Below are 23,201 nucleotides of genomic sequence, written 5' to 3' on the forward strand. Positions count from 1 at the left end.
TTCTTAATGATCAAAATGTGTTAAATGAATATCTGTCCAGCTTTTTAAGTTAGACCCGAGTGTCACTCGGGATGTAAAAACTGTGCTTATAAGTATTAGTCCTGAGGGTCACTCAGGCAACTGTAACATGTAAAGGTTAGACCCGAGGATTACTTGGGCTATAAAAGTGCCAACAGCGTTAGTGTCGAGCATTGCTCAGGAAACAGTATGGGCAGGCCAGAGTGTTACTCAGGCAATGGCGCAGACATGTCTTGTCCTAGCTTCATAATGGCGTTTCATAAGAAGTGTTTTCCAGCAGCCCGGATGTTGCATCCTCTTGACAGTGATACAAACAGTGGTGGCGAAGTGAATATGTGAAATTGAAACGGACAGTGAAGCTGAAATTGATTCTGATGAATCTGAAAGTGATGCTGGCGTCAATCGCACATGTGCAGTGTGCTCTTGATCAGTCAGGAAAGGAAATACAAAAGGAATCGCGTTACTAATGTCCTGACTGTGATGTTGGATTACTATACAAACGGCACATTTTAACAGTATATGGTATTTACATTGTTATTATTATCTCGGCTCTTTCTCGGTCTTTTGCAAACCTCAAGTCCACAATCTCGGTGTTATCTTTAACAGTAACCTCTCTTTTGAGAAACAGGTTAATTCTGTAGTCAAGAGTTGCCTTTTCCAGCTTTGTCTATTAGGTAAGATCAGGCCTTTTTTTATCTTCTAGGGATCTTGAGAAAGCTACTCCTACTTTTATCTTTTCTTGCCTTGATTACTGCAACTCGCTGTATTCTGGGATTAGCAAATCTCTGATACAGTTGGTCCAGAATGCTGCCGCTCGCTTTCTGGTTTGGGCAAGAAAGTCTCATGCTGTCTCTCCAATATTAGCTTCTTTACACGGGCTGCCTGTCAGTTTTCGAATTGATTTTAAAATCTTGTTGCTAGTTTTTAAATCTTTATGTGGGCTTGCTCCTGCCTATTTATCTCTATTGTGTGTTTTACACCAGCCATCTAGAGTGCTTAGATCTTCTGGTCAGTTGTCTCTTGTTGTCCCTCATACCAAGTGTAAGACTAAGGGGGACAGACAGGACTTGGGTAGCCTCGCCTGTGGAACTCTTTACCTCATCACATAAAGGAGTCGTCGACAATTCAAAATGAGATTAAAGACTCATTTGTATTCACTTGCTTTCCGTGACCTTCAGTGATACTGATGGTTTCCTCATTGTGATTATGTAATCTTACTTCTATTTATTATTTATTTTATTTCTATTTATGTTAATTGTATGTTTTTTTTCTTCTTTTATTGAAAATCACTTTGGCCACAGCATTCCTATGTTTTAAATGTGCTATATAAATAAATTGACATTATCATCATTCATTTAATATTATTTACGTCATTGTTACACTTTCTACACTTCTGACTTTATACTTTTAGTTTTGCACATTTTACAGTTGAAAGATCAGATTTAATAAATATGTTATTTTTCAAGGCAAAAAAAATGCAACGCTTTTTACATGTTTTTTTGCGAAAAAATGTAACACTAAAGAGGTTAAAGTCCTGACAGTGTTTGCTGTTTCTTATTTTTGCACACTTGCCCTACATGGAGCAGAAGTATGTGTGTATTGATCTTAATAAAAGAAAAGTGTGTCCATCTGGTTGCTAGGTCTCTGTCATTCCAAAAGATCGCGCATCACAAACATTTGTAGTAATAAAATGTATTGCAGTTGTCACTCCAACAGATGGTGCATCACAAACCGTAACACTGCTTTTATGAATCCCATGCAAAAAATGGCATATAACAGAGACATACACATTGTGTGGTGCACTGCAAACGTTAACGCTGAGGCCCGCTTTGATTTTAATTGTATTTCAACCAGTTTTACACAGGTGGTAATTATTCAATTAAATGAATAATATAAATAATAATAAATAAACAAAAAGGTATTTTCAGTTTTAAAAAAGTATCTCTGAATAAAGACCAGATTGTATCTGTGATGATCATCAAAAACTGTATAACAGAGCTAAAAAAAAATAAAAAATGGGAAAGTTCAGAAATTCAACTTTGTTCTTTTCAACAGATTTACACATATTAGACATTTCTGAAAATGGTGTGAACACATTGTGAGTGACACCTGCGCCCGTTTGTTAGGCTGCAAGTCTGTAAATGATACCTCAAAAAACTAATAACATGGACAACAACAACATCATTTGTTTCTATAGCATACAGTGATGTGCTCAAAGTGCTGTACTAGATGTCAAAGAAGTGGTTATATGTAAAGAAAAAGACATTAAAGTTAGATAATGCATAGACTTCAGTTACGGTGGAGGAAGTACCGTATATACTCGCGTTTAAGTTCTCCCATGGATAAGTCGGGGCTTGATTTTACCGTATAATTTCTGGTATTTTATAATGTCAGTCGTATAAGTCAAATGTGGAAAACTCACGCAATTGGTCCAAGAGATTATGATATGCTAACACCCACCTGAGAAAGTAACCGCGGAGCACACAGCCTTTTGTTTTCTATGTATTGTGCCTACGTGACCACATGGTAATACCCAAACTATTCCGAAGTGACGTTTGCACTGTTTAGTGTTTTTGGTATCTCATACACCTTTATCATAAGAGCATCTGTTATCTACGATGGAGTGTTCAATCAGAAGAAAATATGAAGCTGGTTTTAAATTAAACGTCATTGAAGTGGCGAAAGACATTGGTAACTGTGCTGCTGTCTCAAAATCCAATGCGTCTGAGAAACTGAGACTGGAGGAGACAAGAAGATGTTAAAAAAAAAAAAAAAAAAATGTGTCGTATTTTTGAACGGGCGTATAAATTGGCGTCTGATTTTTTTTTTTGGATCGATTTTTCAGGTTTCAAGACCCGACTTATACGCAAGTATATACAGTAACAAAATCTGTAGGGGTTCCAGGCTCAAAGGACACCCACCCCCCCAACCCCCCCATACTGCATAACATAAATGTCACTCATTCTGAAGGAAACATGACACACATTTTGGAAATGTACAAAAATCAGTTCCAAAAAGCTTGGACAGTAAGTAAACAATGCTAATTATAATAAGAAGAAGAAGAAATAAAAAAACAACAGAGAAGCAGTGTTTGTATGGCGCTCCTGTCACAAAAGTATTTGTGGTCTAGTCAAGTGTACATTTTAAAGATTGACAATAGCTGAGTACTTTAAAGTTAATTTTATACTTTTACACTGATACCTAATTTCTAAATTTGACACGGACTGTCATTTCATGTTGGTGATACTGATAGCCTGTGTGTTACAGAATATTTACACTCTTGTTATTTTGAGTCGGACAGAGGTGCATCATCTCATCCTTGCTTCTGACTATTTTAAAATAAAGGAGGACCACCTAATAGTTTATTACCTCAGTATAATAATTGATTTGCTAACTGCTGCATAACTCTTTTAATGGTTGAAAAAGAACCCGAGGACTCAAAGTTAATTGGCACTTTGATTTAGGTTCATGCTGCTGTAGAAGAAATGGACGGACTTGACGACGTTGAAAACAGCCTGCTCTACTACAATCAAGCCGTTATACACTACCACATGCGCCAGTATTCGGAGGCAGTTACGATTGGAGAAAAGCTCTATCAGTTTTTGGAACCCTTTGGTATGTAGTGTGCTTTGTTTTCCTTGCCACCCTGATATGAGAGTATGAACTACACTTAGAAATAATGCCTAACCGTATATAAGGGTAGCAGCTGAACAAGAATGTTTTGTGTACTTTAATCTCATCATTTTTATTTTGATTTCATGTTAAATATATTTTTTTATTGCTTAACATGTTTATAAAACTTTTCTGTATGTCTGTTTTCTGTGTATTTAGTAGCTTGTTTTATTTTATCTTTTTTGTACAATGGCCATACTGTTTATTGTTTGCCTTGCTTTGCTGTAACAAGACGTGTGTTTTAATGTTAACACAGTAGAATATGTAAGGAGTTTTACACGATGACCTGATGACGAGTGCGTTAGGTTAGATTCATTCTCTTCATTATATGTATAGGTATTATCCATATTACTTTCATTATTTGCATAAATTGGTATTTGTTTTTGCTGTTTTAACAAAATAATGAATTATATAATATATACTGTATAAAAAGCAAATACCACTGACTCACTCATCACAAGATCTCCTGAACCATGAGGACTTGAAATTTGGAATGTAGGTTACCCTTGGCCCACAGGTGCTCGCTAAGAAACAGTTTTCAAAATTTCGTGGTCCAAGCGTGTTCTGTCAGTATGCCTGTCCGCTTTTCACGAGAGAATTACTTAACGGATTTAAAGCGGGTTGTTTTCTTTAATTTGCTTGAACTTTCCGGTTGATTTTGCGACTTTTGTCATCGCGCTAAGTACCGTAGTTCGCTTGTGGTACCGATGTATTTATGCAAATCCAACAGAGTGGCTGTGGGCCGAGAGCAGGGGGGCGGGCCCTTCCTCATTCACTCGCCGGCCTCTGTTCGAGTTGGTCTGCGTTTCGCCACATGTTGGAGTGCACCACGCCTCCACTTAGCTTAGCGTGTCTGTTCAGCAGACATTATCATCTACAGATTGTTAAGGAGTAACGTTTGATGTTTTTGAGAGAGAGATCAGAGCTCCATGTGTTTTAGAGGGTGCTTGCCAGAGATATCACAGCCATGTGCTTTTGTCCCCACGCGGGGAACGCTCTCCCATTAGAACTGAACACGATCAGATATAGTGCCAACGTCTATTGATTTTTAAAGTTTGACCTGTTTCATTACTATGTGGGCACAGCCACGGGGTACAGCTAGTGATATACTGTATATTGAGAAGTTGTGGTTGGAAGCTTTTAATTGTATCGGTCCAGTTTTTTTCATTTAAAAACTAATTTAGCAACCCCACATAACCCATGGCTTCACAGAATTTTCACAAATGTATAATATTAATGTTAAAATATTGAAATATCAGTGTTGTGTACATCTTAACATAGCTGTTTTAAATATATGCCTTTGATACTGTTTATAATAATTGCTCAACATGGTGATGGGGGTGACTGACTCAAATTATCGCTGTTTAACGTTATTGACTGAAAAGAGTTAATTTGTTTTTGCACAGAAGATGATCTGCTGATTTTTTTTAAATATCACAATCTGATAACCTGAGTTAAGATAACTTTGTAAAGTGGGGAAAGTCATTATTTAGGCTATTTATTCTATGTATTCATTAAGAAGTCTGGTTCGGTTCATAATATCTAAAATAATGACCACCCTGAAGGTTCAGAAACTTTCCTTGGTCGCATATATAATCATTTTGGTAACTCCGTTATACGTTTCTAAGAGTCATATGGCATCCAGGCACTATTGGTTTTTTTTTATGTAGGACCAATTGTATTAAAACATTACAACAACTAATACAGCATTCTGCATAAATTACATAGCTTTATTACAATTCCTGTGTATGTTATTTTTGTGTGACAGTATTTTGGCACCTGTTAATCATTTACTTTGTCCTAGAAGAGAAGTTTGCTCAGGCGGTTTCCTTCTTGCTTGTGGATCTGTATCTACTGACATATCAACCAGAAACTGCTCTACATCTCCTTGCTGTCCTGGAAAAGCTCACCGTACAGGGCAACAATAAAAATGGCAAGAATGAGGTCAGTATTGGGAAGGAAAAGGGGCCAGTAACACATGCTTTTGTTTGGTATAATATTTCTGATAAGTATCAGTGTTTTGTCATTATTTATATATGCTTTTTTCCTAATGAGGATTTTTACGAAGCCTTAGTGACTCACTCAGTGTTAACATAATACGACAGTTTGAATCAACAAGTGTGTTTTGTAACATTAGAACAGTCTGGATGAAAACAGGCCATTCAGCTCAAAAGAACTTGCCAGTCGTATCCACTTAATTCCTGCAAAATAACATCAAGTCAAGTTTTTAAGGTTCCTAAAGTCCATCTACACTACTTGGTCACTTATTCCATGTGTCTGCGGTTCTCTGTAAGGAGAAAAACATCCTAAGGTCTGTGTGAAATTTCCCATTCACAAGTTTCCAACTGTGTCCCCGTGTTGTTGATGAAATCATTTTAAAGTCACCGTCTTGATCCACTGCACTAATTCCCTTCATAATTTTAAACACTTCATTCAGGTCTCCTCTTCATCTCCTGTAAAGGCTCAGCTCTTTTATTCTTTCCTCATAATTCAACCCCTGTAGCCCTGGAATCAGCCCAGTCGCTCTTCTCTGGACCTTTTGTAGCTGGGAGACAAAAAATTGCACACAGGACTCCAGATGAAGCCTCACCAGTGTGTTATAAAGCTTGAGCAGAACCTCCTGTGACTTGTACTCCACACATCAAGGCGCTATATAACCTGACACTCTGTTAGCCTTCTTAATGGCCTTCTTTCTGACAGTTGATTGTGTCAAGTCCACGACGACTCCCAAATCCTTCTGTAGCCCTGAAATCAGCTTGATCGCTCTAAGACAGTATACTGCAATCAGTCAGTCATTACCCAACCCACTACATCCTAACACAGGGTCACGGTGGTCTGCTGGAGCCAATCCCAGCCAGCAAAGGGCGCAAGGCAGGAACAAATCCCGGGCAGGACACCCAAGCACACACTAGGGACAATTTAGGTTCGCCAATGCACCTAATCTACATGTCTTTGGACTGTGGGAGGAAACCCATGCAAACTCCACACAGGGAGGATCCGGGAAGTGAACCCTGGTCTCCTTACTGCGAGGCAATTTGCAAATCTTCTTTGGTGAACAGTGAAGCCTAATATGCTCAGGCTGGCAATATATGAACAGTTCAGGAGAATACTATGGTGGGATAGCAGTAAATTAAATGTAGTGTATGCTATTACTGAAAAAAGAAGCTGTCCGCTAAGGCAAATTGTCTATAAAACTGAAATATTTCATTGAGTGAATTCACCTAGATATATTCAGTCCTTAGATTGTGAATACATACAGTTTATGCAGAGCATTTGAATATAACTGAACCCTCATGCTGTATAAAATACGGCTTTAGACAGAAGGAAGAATATTTGAAAAGCTCACCAACATCTCGCTGCACAGTACTGTCTTGTTTGCCTTCTGAATCAGAAGTAATCATTTTCCTCCATGGATTTCTTTCTTCCAGTTCTGTTCTTGACCTGTTTTATTACAAAAAAGAGTTCTGTTATATTTATAGATTCTGTTCACCAAGGCCAGTTCAATATGAAAATTTTGTTCAGTGTGTTGTACTCTGATAGACTAAGGAAGTTGCCCTTTTCTAAGTCAAGTAGAGAAGGCTGTATTTGGGGGGGGAGCTTAATTGCAGCCTTAAAATTTCTCATCACCATCAAATAAACAGATGCAGAAAAATTCCCTTATTGAAACAGTGAATCCCATACTCCCAGAGGTCAGTGCAAATGAATGGGAAATGCACTTCTTTACACCAAGGGTTGTAAGAGTCTAAAATAAATTTCAGAAGCCTTGGTAACTGGATCCAGATGAAATATTGGGACAGTTTTAGTTATTGGCTGACCAGATGAGCTTGACAGCATGAATGGTGTTATCTTGTTTGTCAGACTTTTTACGTTGTTACATTGAATTATTTTTGTGTGTAAATCCCCAGGCTGCCAACAACTCAAACAAAGAGGGTATAAATCAGAAAGCAGATTACATTGCAATGATGGAGGCAGCTAAATCAAAAATTCACCAGGTAGGTCTTGGTGGTTGTTTATACTTTTGAGTCGATTAAGTTCAGTTGACTGTAGTACTAGGGTGTTGTACCGTGTTTGCCATTATGAATGCAGTGAGATGTCAAGCAAAATGACACCTTTTATTGGCTATCTAAAAAGATTACAATATGCAAGCTTTCCAGGCAACTCAGGCCCCTTCTTCTTCATCCCCTTCTACGTCTTACCTGAAGAAGGGGCCTGAGTTGCCTCGAAAGCTTGACCAGTAAAAGGTGTCATTTTGCTTGACTTCTCACTACGTATAGTTGACTGCAAATTTATTCTAATTTAATGGAACGCAAGCGATACTGCAAGCTTTAAACGTCTGCTGCATTAATCTTAGTCTGTTTAAGCAGACAAACTACAAAACAACTTTTTATATGCATATGCTGCATGGGTTTTTTTTTCCATTTCTAGTATAAAGAGCTTATGTTAAATTTTGTTCTAATTCAGTGGGAAGCAAGCTATATAGTTAGGACCATAAATATTTGGACAGAGACAACTTTTTTCTCATTTTGGTTCTGTACATTACCACAATGAATTTTAAATGAAACAACTCAGACGCAGTTGAAGTGCAGACTTTCAGCTTTAATTCAGTGGGGTGAACAAAACGATTGCATAAAAATGTGAGACAACTAAAGCATTTTGTGAACACAATCCCTTCATTTCAGGGGCTCAAAAGTAATTGGACAATTGACTCTTTGGCTATTTCATGGGCAGGTGTGGTCAAGTCCGTCGTTATGTCCTTATCAATTAAGCAGATAAAAGGCCTGGAGTTGATGTGAGGTGTGATGCTTGCATGTGGAAGATTTTGCTGTGAACAGACAACATGCGGTCAAAGGAGCTCTCCATGCAGGTGAAAGAAGCCATCCTTAAGCTGTGAAAACAGAAAAAACCCATCCGAGAAATTGCTCCAATATTACGAGTGGCAAAATCTACAGTTTGGTACATCCTGAGAAAGAAAACAAACACTGGTGAACTCAGCAACACAAAAAGACCTGGACGTCCACGGAAGACAACAGTGGTGGATGATCGCAGAATCATTTCCATGGTGAAGAGAAACCCCTTCACAACAGCCAACCAAGTGAACAACACTCTCCAGAGGGGTAGGCGTATCGATATCCAAGTCTACCATAAAGAGAAGACTGCATGAAAGTAAATACAGAGGATGCACTGCAAGGTGCAAGCCACTCATAAGCCTCAAGAATAGAAAGGCTAGATTGGACTTTGCTAAAGAACATCTAAAAAAGCCAGCACAGTTCTGGAAAAAACATTCTTTGGACAGATGAGACCAAGATCAACCTCTACCAGAATGATGGCAAGAAAAAAGTATGGAGAAGGCGTGGAACAGCTCATTATCCAAAGCATAGCACATCATCTGTAAAACACGGTGGAGGGAGGCAGTGTGATGGCTTGGGCGTGCATGGCTGCCAGTGGCACTGGGACACTAGTGTTTATTGATGATGTGACACAGGACAGAAGCAGCCGAATGAATTCTGAGGTGTTCAGAGACATACTGTCTGCTCAAATCCAGCTAAATACAGCAGTCAAATTGATTCATGATACAGATGGACAATGACCCAAAACATACAGCCAAAGCAACCCAGGAGTTTATTAAAGCAAAGAAGTGGAAAATTCTTGAATGGCCAAGTCAGTCACCTGATCTTAACCCAACTGAGCAGGCGTTTCACTTGTCGAAGACTAAACTTCAGACAGAAAGGCCCACAAACAAACAGCAACTGAAAGTAAAGGCCTGGCAGAGCATTCAAAAGGAGGAAACCCAACATCTGGTGATGTCCAGGAGTTCAAGACTTCAGGCTGTCATTGCCAGCAAAGGGTTTTCAACCAAGTATTAGAAATGAACATTTGATTTCCAGTTATTTAATTTGTCCAATTACTTTTGAGCCCCTGAAATGAAGGGATTATGTTCAAAAAATGCTTTAGTTGCCTCACATTTTTATGTAATCGTTTTGTTCACCCCACTGAATTAAAGCTGAAAGTCTGCACTTCAACTGCATCGGAGTTGTTTCATTTAAAATTCATTGTGGTAATGTACAGAACCAAAATTAGAAACAGTTGTCTCTGTCCAAATATTTATGGACCTAACTGTACCTCTCCCACAAAGTTTAACTGCCTGCTTTATTAGTTCAATTACTATACATTTGTTTATACAAATTTTCAGACAAAACCTGGAACCTAGTGTGTGTGTGTGTGTGTGTGTGTGTGTGTGTGTGTGTGTATACATACATGCACCCACGGAATATGCTGTATATTTTTTTTCTTTTTCAGTATAAAGTGAGAGCTTATATACAGATGAAATCTTTGAAGGCCTGTAAGAGGGAAATCAAGTCAGTTATGAACACAGCTGGAAATGTGAGTTTGTGAACAAAAATGATTACTTTTATCATAGTTTGTTTGCTACAGACATGTCAGTATCCCTTCACGAAAAAAATAGAGCCCACAATTGCCTCTGAAACTGGGGGAAAAAAAGTATTGAGCACCCATCATTGTTTGTTCCGTATGTAACAACAATCCGACTGCTTTAGAGTTTTAATTCAGCAGAATATTTCAGTTAATAACACAAATGTTAATGGCATGGACACAAATGACGGGATCTTTAAACTAATATTTTGTTGCACGACCTTTAGAGTTTGCGTGTCACTGCAAACTAGCAATTCCTGGTGCTCTCCTTGAGAGTTCTGCACCTGTCGACAGGTCATTTATAATAATAATAATAATTCTTTGTATTTATATAGCGCTTTTCTCACTACAGTAATCCCTCCTCCATCGCGGGGGTTGCGTTCCAGAGCCACCCGCGAAATAGGAAAATCCGCGAAGTAGAAACCATATGTTTATATGGTTATTTTTAGAATGTCATGCTTGGGTCACAGATTTGCGCAGAAACACAGGAGGTTGTAGAGAGACAGGAACGTTATTCAAACACTGCAAACAAACATTTGTCTCTTTTTCAAAAGTTTAAACTGTGCTCCATGACAAGACAGAGATGACAGTTCTGTCTCACAATTAAAAGAATGCAAACATATCTTCCTTTTCAAAGGAGTGCAAAGCAAGCAGTCAAAAAAAAAAATCAATAGGGCTTTTAAGTATGCGAAGCACCGCCGGTACAAAGCTGTTGAAGGCGGCAGCTCACACCCCCTCTGTCAGGAGCAGGAAGAGACAGAGAGAGAGCCACAGAAAAACAAAGTCAAAAATCAATACGTGCCCTTTGAGCTTTTAAGTATGCGAAGCACTGTGCAGCATGTCCTTCAGGAAGCAGCTGCACACAGCCCCCCTGCTCACACCCCCCTACGTCAGCGCAAGAGAGAGAGAGAGAGAGAGAAAGTAAGTTGGGTAGCTTCTCAGCCATCTGCCAATAGCGTCCCTTGTATGAAATCAACTGGGCAAACCAACTGAGGAAGCATGTACCAGAAATTAAAAGACCCATTGTCCGCAGAAACCCGCGAAGCAGCGAAAAATCCGCAATATATATTTAAATATGCTTACATATAAAATCCGCGATGGAGTGAAGCCGCGAAAGGCGAAGCGCGATATAGCGAGGGATCACTGTACTCAAAGCGCTCAGCAATTGCAGGTTAAGGGTCTTGCTCAAGGGCCCAACAGAGCAGAGTCCCTATTGACATTTACAAGATTCGAACCAGCAACCTTCCGATTGCCAGTGCAGATCCCTAGTCTCAGAGCCACCACTCCGCCCATTTGGCCCACTCGTCCTGAGCAAACTGCTCCAGCTGGGTCAGGTGTGAAGGGGGTCTTCTCCAGACTGCAGGTTTCAGTTGTTTCCATAGATGTTTGATAGGATTCAAATCAGGGCTCATAGAAGGCCATGTCGGAATAGGCCGATGTTTTGTTACTGGCCATTCTTGAGTGCTTTTGGCTTCTTATCCTGTTGGAAGGGTCCATGACCTGTGACTGAGATGAGCTTTCTGACACTGGGCAGGATGTTTCGCTGCAGAATGTCTTGACGCTCATGAGATTTCATTGTTCCCTACACAGACTCTAGGCACTTTATGCTAAATGCAGCAAAGCAGATCCACAACAAAATCGAGTCTCCTCCGGGTTTCAGAGTAGATCTGGTGTTCTTTTCTTTGAAACCTGCCTGCTGCCATTCCTGAGCACACTCTGCACTGGTGGTGCCCTGATCCTGAGCCATGAATAAAGAATGGGGCCAAAACATCCTCAGAGAGCAACTTCTCCCAACCTTCCAAGAACAGTTTGGTGACCAACATGATGGAGCACCAGGCCATAAGGCAAAAGTGATAACTACCGTATATACTCACGTGTAAGTCGGGTCTTGAAACACAAAAAATCGGTCATAAGATCAGACCCCAACTTATATGCCCATTCAAAAATGCAACACTTCATTATTTTTTTTATTTTTATGTTTTTAACCATCTTCTTGCCTCCTCCAATCTCTCACCAGTTTCTCAGACACATTGAATTTTGTTGCAGCAGTGCAGTTACAAATTTCTTTCACCACTTCAACGACTTTTAATTTAAAACCAGCATCATATTTTTCTTCTGATCGAACGCTCCATCGTGGATAAGGGATGTTCTTACGATAAAGGTGTGTGAGGGTGTGAGATACAAGAAACACAAAACAGTGCAAACGTCGTTTCATAATAGTTCAGGTTATGTAGTCACGTAGGCACAATACATACAAAAAAAGGCAGTGTGCTCCGTGGTTCCTCTCTCAGGTGGCCGTTAGCATACCATAATATTTTGGACCAATGGCGTGAGTGTTCTGCATTCGACTTATACTAGGTAAAATCAAGCCCCAACTTATCCATGAGAGAACTTAATCGTGAGTATATACGGTAAGTGGCTTGGAGGACAAAATATCCAAATTTTGGGACCATGGCCAGGAAACTCCCCACACCCTAATCCCATTGAGAACTTGAGGTCAATCCTCAAGAGGCGGGTGGACAAACAAAGACCCACTAATTCTGACAAACTCCAAGCATTGATTATGTAAGAATGGGCTGCCATCAGTCAGGATTTGGCCCAGAAATTGATGGACAGCCTGCCAGGGTGAATTGCAGAGGTCTTGAAAAGAAAGAAGGGCCAACACTGCATAAACTTCATGTCATTGTCAATAAAAGTCTTTGTAACTTCTGAACTGCTTGTAATTCTACTTCAGTGTACCATAGAAACCTCTGACACAAAGATCTAAAAACACTGAAGCAGCAAACTTTGTGAAAACCAACACTTGGGTCATTCTCAAAACTGTTGGCCATGACTGTATATTGTCTATTTGTCCATCAGCTAATAATAATCCAGGCACTGCTAAACGTTTATTGAATATTAGGAATTTTTCAACAATTGTGGACATTTAAGAAGAGCCCATAACGTAAACCTCTGTGTTCTTTATTATTTTTTTTTAATAGTCTGCACCTTCACTCTTCCTAAAAAGTAATTTTGAATACCTAAGGGGCAACTATCGAAAGGCAGTGAAGCTTCTAAATAGCTCCAACATTGCTGAACACCCAGGCGTCATGAAAACTGGTAATTTATTTTAATTTCCTTGCATCAACACCTTTAGAAATCTGATTATTTCAATAAGTTAACGTGTTACCCATCTCATTAATTGTTTGTTTTCCATGTCACTTTTTCACATTAGGTGAATGTGTGAGATGCATGTTTTGGAACAATCTTGGTTGCATTCATTTTGCTATGGCAAAGCACAACCTAGGAATCTTTTATTTCAAAAAGGCACTTCAGGAAAATGACCATACCTCAGCAAAGCTAGCGGCAACTAGTAACGGACAGGGTAAGTGAGTTAACACATTTATCTAAATGAAAATTACACTGATGTCAGTTACTCTTTTATTTTTAACCGTTGTTGTTTTGTGTTTTTCATCAAGCCAAGAAGTTTCAAGGCATACCTATGTGCACCCTTTTAGCCAATAAGAGATACGAACTGCTGTACAATTGTGGAATCCAGCTGTTACACGTAGGGAGGCCCTTGGCTGCCTTTGAATGTCTGATTGAGGCAGTGCAGGTGTACCATTCAAATCCACGGCTCTGGCTGAGGCTAGCAGAATGCTGTATAGCTGCAAACAAAGGGGTAAGTACGCGGAATACTACCTGCAAGGATATTCCTTCATTTAAAAAACAATCTGAAATAGATTTGAACATTTGATTATGGCATGCAAGGGACTGTCTTCTGAATTAATATTTTAAAAATTACAGTGCATCCGGAAAGTATTCACAGCGCATCACTTTTTCCACATTTTGTTATGTTACTGCCTTATTCCAAAATGGATTAAATTCATTTTTTTTCTCAGAATTCTACACACAACACCCCATAATGACAACGTGAAAAAAGTTTACTTGAGGTTTTTGCAAATTTATTAAAAATAAAAAAACCGAGAAAGCACATGTACATAAGTATTCACAGCCTTTGCTCAATACTTTGTCGATGCGCCTTTGGCAGCAATTCCAGCCTCAAGTCTTGTTGAATATGATGCCACAAGCTTGGCACACCTATCCTTGGCCAGTTTCGCCCATTCCTCTTTGCAGCACCTCTCAAGCTCCATCAGGTTGGATGGGAAACGTCGGTGCACAGCCATTTTAAGATCTCTCCAGAGATGTTCAATGGGATTCAAGTCTGGGCTCTGGCTGGGCCACTCAAGGACATTCACAGAGTTGTCCTGAAGCCACTCCTTTGATATCTTGGCTGTGTGCTTAGGGTCGTTGTCCTGCTGAAAGATGAACTGTCGCCCCAGTCTGAGGTCAAGAGCGCTCTGGAGCAGGTTTTCATCCAGGGTGTGTCTGTACATTGCTGCAGTCATCTTTGCCTTTATCCTGACTAGTCTCCCAGTTCCTGCTGCTGAAAAAAATCCCCACAGCATGATGCTGCCAGCACCATGCTTCACCGTAGTGATGGTATTGGCCTGGTGATGAGCGGTGCCTGGTTTCCTCCAAATGTGACACCTGGCATTCACACCAAAGAGTTCAATCTTTGTCTCAAGTTCAATTTTCTTTCTCATGGTCTGAGAGTCCTTCAGGTGCCTTTTGGCAAACTCCAGGCGGGCTGCCATGTGCCTTTTACTAAGGAGTGGCTTCCATCTGGACACTCTACCATATAGGCCTGATTGGTGGATTGCTGCAGAGATGTTTGTTCTTCTGGAAGGTTCTCCTCTCTCCACAGAGGACTTCTGGAGCTCTGACAGAGTGACCATCGGGTTCTTGGTCACCTCCCTGACTAAGGCCCTTCTCACCCGATCGCTCAGTTTAGATGGCCAGCCAGCTCTAGGAAGAGTCCTGGTGGTTTCGAACTTCTTCCACTTATGGATGATGGAGGCCACTGTGCTCATTGGGACCTTCAAAGCAGAAGAAATTTTTCTGTAACCTTCCCCAGATTTGTGCCTTGAGACAATCCTGTCTCAGAGGTCTACAGACAATTCCTTTGACTTCATGCTTGGTTTGTGCTCTGACATGAACTGTCAACTGTGGGACCTTCTATAGACAGGTGTGTGCCTTTCCAAATTATGTCCAGTCAACTGAATTTACCACAGGTGGACTCCAATGAAGCTGTAGAAACATCTCAAGGATGATCAGGGGAAACAGGGTGCACCTGAGCTCAATTTTGAGCTTCATGGCAAAGGCTATGAATACTTATGTACATGGGATTTCTGAGTTTTTTTATTTTTAATAAATTTGCAAAAACCTCAAGTAAACTTTTTTCACGTTGTCATTATGGGGTGTTGTGTGTAGAATTCTGAGGAAAAAAATGAATTTAATCCATTTTGGAATAAGGCTGTAACATAACAAAATGTGGAAAAAGTGATGTACTGTGAATACTTTCCGGATGCACTGTATGTACAGTAGATTCAGAAAGAATTCAGATCCTTTCACTTCCGGCACACTTTATTTTTGTCCATCAATCTGCTCTCAATAACCTGTAAGTGCAAACGAGCTTTCAGAGAGATTTGCAAATGGGTTAACATCAAAAGCTGAACTCAATCTTGTAAGTATTATAAAATGATACAAGGAATACAGATAAAGAGTTGCTGTACCACCTTGATGACTCTGTATAATTTGAAAGGTTTGCAGACACAAGTCCAAGCAGGACTTTCGCAATTGGGTAGCAGGAATGAGTGGGTCTAGGGAGAGAGATTCCAGTGATGGAAGGGACTTGAATCACTTGGTCTGCAAAGGGAGAAAGAGAGAGGATCATAAAACAGTGCCAACCCTTGTCTGGTCTGGTAACTACATTCACTAGAGACCTTCATCTGCCTTCTTCACTCACGTGCTTGACGGTATTCATACCCTTCACCATGGCACTTCAAATTGTGGTCGGGTTTATCCTGTTTACAGTCATTCTTCTTGACATGTATCTAAAACTTGATTGGAGTCCACCTGTGGTAAACTGAATTGATTGGATATTGTTTAAAAAGGCACATCTGGACCTGTGCATGCAAAGTCCCACAATTCACAGTGCATGTCGGGACATAAACCAAACCATGAAGTCCAAGGAACTCTCTGTAGAACTCCACAATCAAATTATCTTGAGGCATAGATCAGGGCAAGGTCTTAAGAATTGTGATGTCTGGAACTACCAGGAACTTTCCCTGAGTTTGTCATCCAGCCAAATTAAGTAACTGGGTAATAAGGGCTTTAGTCAGGGAGTTGACCAAGAACCCAATTGTCACTCTAACAGAGCTTCAGATGGCAGAGATGGAAGGACAGCAAATCTGAGTGGCACTTGATGTGTATGATTGTGGGGCTGAATGGAAGCCACTCTTGAATAAAAGTCATACAAGAGTTTAAAGGACTTGGAGAGCATGAAGACCAAGATTCTGTGGTCTGAGGAGATAAAAATGGGAACTCTTTGGGCAGAACTCCAAGCACAATGTCTGTTGAAGACAAGGCAATGCCTATCTAGTGCCTAATACCATCTTTAGGGTGAATCATGATCATGGCAGCAGCATCATGCTATGGGGGTGCAGGGACAGGGAGACTGGTCAGAAATGATAGAAGGATGACCTCAGTCCAATGCAGAGAGATGTTTAAAGAAAAGCTTCTCCAGAGTGCAAGCCACCTCAGACTGGGCAGACAATTCACTTCTCAGTACAGCTGTGACCCAAAGACAACGCTGGAGTGTCTTCAAGACAATTCTCCGAGTGGCCCAGCAAAAGCCCAAATTTAAATGTGTGGAGAGATCGGAAGATAGCAGCTTACAGACGCTTCCCATCTAGTCTAATGGAGCTTGAGAGGATCTGCCAGGAAGAAGGAGTTAAACTGAACAAATCCAGGTGTGCAAAGCTTGTAGAGACTTACCAAGAAGAACCAGAGATGAAACTGATTGCCAGAAGGGCTTCTAGAAAGTACTGAATAAAGGGTTGGAATGAGGTTTCAATTTTTGATAAAGTGTGTCATTATGGGATATTGAGTGTAGATGGATGGGCAGAAATGGCAAATGTATTCATCTAAAATTAAGTCTGCAACACAATTAAGTGTGAAGAATTTTGAACAATTTCTGAAACCACTGTATATTTAACAATAAAGAGAGATTCTAGTAGATGTCTGAATATTGAACCTGGAAGAAGAACCTGAGAATTTTAATATACAAATTGCATAGAAGATTCAAGAATTATGGGCAAAGGGTTAGCTGTAAATTAGGTAGATTTTAATAATTTGGATTTATGCATAGCTGTAGAATTGGTTTGAGTTTTAACAGTTAACTTTCAAATGCCACTGCACCAAAACATTTTTCTTGCCAAAAAAAAAATCAAATTTGTAATGCTATTAACCAGTAATTGTCTTCAATTATGTCAGCAAACTTCAGGTATACGCTGATAGTCCTGTCAGTGTTAATGTATTAATGTCGTTGTAGCATCTATTGCCTTGGAAAAACGCAGCCTTAAGGGCATGGCATGAGTCGGCCCTGGATGGACCTGCAGTTAATCACGGTGCCTTCGTCCAGTAACCTGACATGTTCATATTTAGGATATGGGAGAAAACATTTCAGGATAATGTTCTGATCTTCATTTAAATAAAGATGAGGCAGGCATTGAATTATTTGATGCTATAACATCATTTTGTATTTGCTTTGTAGAGTACAGAACAAGAAAATAAGGGACTTCCAAGCAAAAAGGGAATAGTGCAATCAATCGTTGGTCAAGGATACCATCGCAAGATTGTATTAGCATCTCAGTCGACGCAAAACACCATATACAAGTAATGTGAAAAATGATTGTCGTTTAATCTGATTATCACTGTGTAGTTAATTGATTTATCCAATTTTGAACATTGTGCAAGGTTTGCCTGTATATTGGATTAATAACTGTAGTATTTATTTATAACGTAGTTTTTGCTGCAGAAATTTACTCTGTACCAGTGCATGCTCCCCAACTTAAATTAAGTAATTGTGCATTCATTACACTGGTCTACAAAAAAAATATTTTTTGTTTGCTTCTGGGAACTTCAGAACATCTCAAGTTTTTTACGCGGATTTTATATATGAAATCGGAATTAAGCTAGCACGTCAGGTTTTTGAAATACACATCATTGACGATTTGACTCTTTTGAATCCTCTTTAATAAAATCCCTGTGTGCGTCAAGGTGTCCGTGTGTGTGTGTGTGTGTGTCTTGTGATGAAGTGCGCATGCGTGGGGCACGGTGCGATGCGCGATATTACTGTCAAAGAAAGTTACAGGCGTTTTACGGAAATACAAACCAGTATTACTGCGAGAGGAAATTAAAGGCATATTACCGACGAGCACGCCTGTATTACCGCCAGAGAAAATTAAAGGTATATTACAGACGTTCAAGCCAGTATTACTATCACAGAAAATTAAAGACACACAATACACAGCGGCAGCCCACGAAGAACGGTCAGCTCAGCAAGTAAACGTCAACAAAAGAAAGGCTGAAAGAAAGAAAAATACGACCAACAAAAAGAATGAGGTCAAAGTCCCTTGCCATTTAATAAAGACTGTTCTACTAATGTTTATGCACTACTGTTCTAGCGCCCGTTATTGTAACGGGCTAAATGACTAGTATCAATATATCAACACGATTTCTGGAGTTTGGACTCTGTCCCACCAAAATTGTTTTGATGTGTTTATTCTGAAAACAAACCAGAAGATGATATCAGAGACACATTAAAGCACAGGTGTCGAACTCCGGTCCTCAAGGGCCACAGTGGCTGCAGGTTTTCATTCTAACCATCTTCTTCATTAGTGAACCGTTTTTAATGCTAATTAACTTCTTTTGCTTTAGTTTTAATTAACTTGACTCAGGCCCCTTAGTTGTCTCTTTTTCCTTAATTAGTAGCCAAACAATAATGAGACATCAAACAAGCCACCATATGACCAGGTTGCCCATCACACAATATCTGAAAATAAAGAAAGGTGAAGGTCTCAGTAAGGTTGGTCTCTCAGGTCACCAAAACATTGACGGTGTTCTTAGAAAAAACAGAAAAATCAACAGATTTGGAAATGTCTGCTGTGTCAGAATGAGAGCAGCAACAAGCCATGGAATTAAATAACGGGTTTAATTAACAGCAAGGATCAGCTTCTCATTAAGAGACTGTTTGGAGTGAAACTGGTTGGAGTTTGAAATCCCAGTTTAGCTGGTCATCTGTTGGCTCATTTCACGTCTCATTTCTGTTTGGCTGCCATTTAATGAGAAAACAAATCAACTCAGGAGGACTGAATCCTTAAAAACAGGACTATTGAAATGAAGGGAAAATGAGTTAATTAGCATTGAAAACTACTCACTGATTAGGAAAAGGGTTAGAATGAAAACCTGTAGCCACTGCGGCCCTCCAGGCCCGGAGTTCGACACCCCTGCATTAAAGTATATTTATGTCAGTTTACCTCAATTTAAAAAGTGAGGTCAGCATGCCCAAAAATGTTGGAGGCACTCGCTTTTGTGCTTGTACTGCACATCCGTCTCTCTTTGCATGAACCAACAGTAGTTACCCATCATGCTCAGAGCGAATTTTTCCCCGATACCAGTTTTCCATCACCTTTATATCGTTGAAATCTTTCTCCATGCTCATCTCTGACATCGCTTAGATTTGGTGGAAAAAAGTCGAGATGAGAATGTAAAAAATGACATCTTCAGTGACATTCTGGCTCCCGTAAGCTAATATACTTTCAGCATATTCTCCACAAGCTCAGCGTTATTCTCTGCTCTGTGACTGTCAAGAAAATTCTGGACAACCAGCACGAATGAGGGTGTTGCTTCAGTTTCCGTTTGAACTCCTCGTCAAGCATCAGTTCACGGATTTCAGGGCCAACAAAAACACCTTCCTTAATTTTGTCTTCACTTTTCTCAAGACCATACTTATTTCTTAAATGCTGAAACGCATCGCCTTTTCTGGCCAGTCACCCTAGTTGTCCAAGACCTGGAACATCATAACTGAAAAACGGGACGTGCTGAACGAAAACGGTTTTCAGATTGGGAGTCAGCAAGTGAAATTTGTTAAAGTACAGGTGAAAGAATCCCAGTAGCAAAATGCTTGTTGACCAGTGTTATTAGTCTTCCTTGTAATTGTTTTGTAATCACTTGGCAAAGTAAAAGCCTATTTAAAAGTGAGATTCATCTTTATGGTGCATCCCATTGTTCTTTACATTTTGTTTTTCTAGTGAAGGTCAGTCTGCTGCCATTCCTGTTGCCAGCATGGAGTTTGCCGCAATTTGTTTGCGGAATGCACTATTACTTCTGCCTGAAGATCAACAGGAAACAAAATCGGAAAATGGTTCCAAAAATTCCAGCCAGTCTGGTAGCATAGAGAGCAGCAGTGAAAGCGGTGAATTGTGCAGGTGAGTTTTATTTTTACATTTTGTAACATTTACACTCCATTATACACAACTTCGTTATTTTAAAGGAAAACTCAAAAATTATATTTTTATTTTATTTTACTTGTCCCATGTAGTTTGTAGTGCTGGTGAAGAAGAAAAAAAAGTTTGTCTAGTTTTCAGGCAGAATGGAGAGAAAAGTCTGATATAATAGAAGCCAACAGATAAGCAATGCTCTACAACAGGAAACTGTGTGAAAAATGTCCAACGGACTAAAAGAAAAACAAGTCTTGCATAAGCCTCATGTCAGTTGCCCAGTCTTACACTCAAAACATGAAGTATGCATTCTTTTTTGCTAAAGTAATGTGAAATAGATGGGCGGCACGGTGGCGCAGTGGGTAGCGCTGCTGCCTCGCAGTTGGGAGATCTGAGGACCTGGGTTCGCTTCCCGGGTCCTCCCTGCGTGGAGTTTGCATGTTCTCCCCGTGTCTGCATGGGTTTCCTCCCACAGTCCAAAGACATGCTGGTTAGGTGGATTGGAGATTCTAAATTGGCCCTAGTGTGTGCTTGGTGTGTTTGTGTGTGTGTCCTGCGGTGGGTTGGCACCCTGCCCAGGATTGGTTCCTGCCTAGTGCCCTGTGTTGGCTGGGATTGGCTCCAGCAGACCCCCGTGACCCTGTGTTCGGATTCAGCGGGTTGGAAAATGGATGGATGGATGGAAATCGATACTTCCAGAACTATTGGTGCACGCCATAAACAGGATCTTATTCCTGACTGATGGAACAAGGGAGATTGACAGGCAGATCGGAGGAGCAGATGTTGTATTAGTCAGTTGTGGTGAAGAGAGAGCTGTGCTGAAAGATGAAGCTCTTGATTTACTGGTCGATCAATGTTTCTGTCCTAACTTGTGGGTAGTAACCAAAAAAGTTGCATCATGGATACAAGAGGCAGAAATGATCTCCCTTTTCAGGGTGTCCGGGCTCATATTTCGAGATAGGGTGAGAAGCGCAGACATTCAAGAGGAGCACAAAGTAGAGGCGCCGCTCTTCTGTGTCAAAAGGAGCCAGCTGAGGTGGTTCGGGCATCTGGGGAGCTGTTTTGGGGTATGCCCAACCGGAAGGAGACGTTTGGGGCACACCCAGGACACGCTGGAAAGATTATATCTCTCAGCTGGCCTGGGGACACCTCTGTAACCCCAAGGACGAGGTGGCAGTGAAAGTGGACATCTGGGTATCTTTGTTCAGACTGCTGCCCCCATGACCCGGATTTGGATAAGCAGTAGAAACTCCACAGATTGGTGGACATCATAAACAGGAAGCTAAAGCCTCATATGAATGACTTTCTTGAACTGATGACAGGGCTCAGTTCAATTCAAAGTCATTCCCATGAGACTTTAGTTGCCTTTCCATTAATTGCGAAGACATGAAATAACTGTCTTAGGACAAAGATTTTTGTGATCTACCTAAAATGCCACACAACTCTTTTATTGTTCTGTAAGTAACACAGAGATGGTATAGGGCAAGGGACAGCGCCAAATGGGATGTCCTTAGGAGAGGGAAACCTGTGCTAGGAGTTAAAACACATCTCTTCTTTAGCAGTCTTGGCTGTCCTGGTCGTTCTGGACAGATCAATGGCTATTGCTTATTGCTCCAAGCTGAGATGTCATAGTATATAGTTCCCAGGTAAGACCATACTACCTAAAGGAGCACACCGTGCAGGAGCCACTTTTGGAGATCTGGGCCTCAATGCAGGGTTCAGAGGTGTGAAGGCCCAAGGGGCTTCTAGTCAAGTCAGTTGTCTTTGTTGTCATACAATTCATATAGTGGCACGAAATAACGATCCCAGGACCACAGTGCAAGCATATACACGCATACTACATATATATAATATATCACAGGAGCAGAGCAAGGCAAGAATAAAAAAAAAAAAATCATCCCCTAAATTTGATAGTTTAATAGCAATGAATAAATAATGGCTATATGAATTGATGGAAGTAAATCGTAACAGAAAATCATAAATAACTTAATGATATCAACAGTTAACAATGGAGACAACATTAGTCTCACCGGACCCATATATAGATAGACTGCTAGGAACAGATCTGATTCTGAATATGTAGTCCAGACAGCCAAGGTATAGAACTTGTTTCTACATAAACATGGCAATACTGTCATGAATGGTACAGTACCTTCTGCCAGATGGAAGTAGGACAAAGAGACGGTGGGACCCGGTGGGTGCTGTCCGTCACAATTGCTGATGTCTTTGTGGGTCCAATGCTTGATGAAGATGTTTTTAATGGTCCCCATTGATCTTTTCTGCCGTATGTACTGTCTGTTGTCGGACTCGGTGCACAGTTTGTGATACTGCAGCTACCTAACCAGACAGTGATGCAGCTGGTCAGAATGCCCTCAGTGGTGCCCCTGTAAAATATGGTGATAACGGGGCGGGTGGGGGGTGTTGTAGACATGCCTTACTCATAGCCCTATTGGCTATAATGTTGTTATTAACTGATCAAGTAAACTCGGCTGTCAGGTGCATGGCAAGTAATTTGGTGCCCTTGACCAATTCAACTGCAAAGCTCTCAATGTGCAGCCCACCAGTCATCAAAGCTTCGCTCGGTAAACTGTCTCATCCCCATTGCTGTAATCAGCTAACTTAGTGATTGTGTTCTGACTTTATGGCTGTGACTTAACAGAGTGAATGTGAGCGGGCCGAATATGCAGCCCTGGGGGG

At 40.4% G+C, this 23,201-nt stretch overlaps 1 protein-coding gene across 2 annotated transcripts in view; it reads left to right on the forward strand.

Annotated features, from left to right (window-relative positions):
• cnot10 (CCR4-NOT transcription complex, subunit 10) overlaps nucleotides 1–23,201 on the forward strand; it is an 87,158-nt gene that overhangs the window by 14,362 nt on the left and 49,595 nt on the right. The window contains exons 4-12 of one of the 2 annotated variants that reach the window (XM_028817928.2): nucleotides 3,483–3,633; nucleotides 5,495–5,634; nucleotides 7,596–7,682; nucleotides 9,988–10,071; nucleotides 13,101–13,218; nucleotides 13,334–13,483; nucleotides 13,578–13,780; nucleotides 17,777–17,898; nucleotides 20,316–20,492. In XM_028817928.2, coding sequence (XP_028673761.1) covers nucleotides 3,483–3,633; nucleotides 5,495–5,634; nucleotides 7,596–7,682; nucleotides 9,988–10,071; nucleotides 13,101–13,218; nucleotides 13,334–13,483; nucleotides 13,578–13,780; nucleotides 17,777–17,898; nucleotides 20,316–20,492 — 1,232 coding nt within the window. The remainder of the gene's footprint in view (nucleotides 1–3,482; nucleotides 3,634–5,494; nucleotides 5,635–7,595; nucleotides 7,683–9,987; nucleotides 10,072–13,100; nucleotides 13,219–13,333; nucleotides 13,484–13,577; nucleotides 13,781–17,776; nucleotides 17,899–20,315; nucleotides 20,493–23,201) is intronic. The other variant, XM_028817929.2, reaches the window with a different exon arrangement.

Source organism: Erpetoichthys calabaricus, chromosome 13 (assembly GCF_900747795.2).
Source record: "Erpetoichthys calabaricus chromosome 13, fErpCal1.3, whole genome shotgun sequence".
In the NCBI taxonomy this organism is placed as follows: Eukaryota; Metazoa; Chordata; class Cladistia; order Polypteriformes; family Polypteridae; genus Erpetoichthys; species Erpetoichthys calabaricus.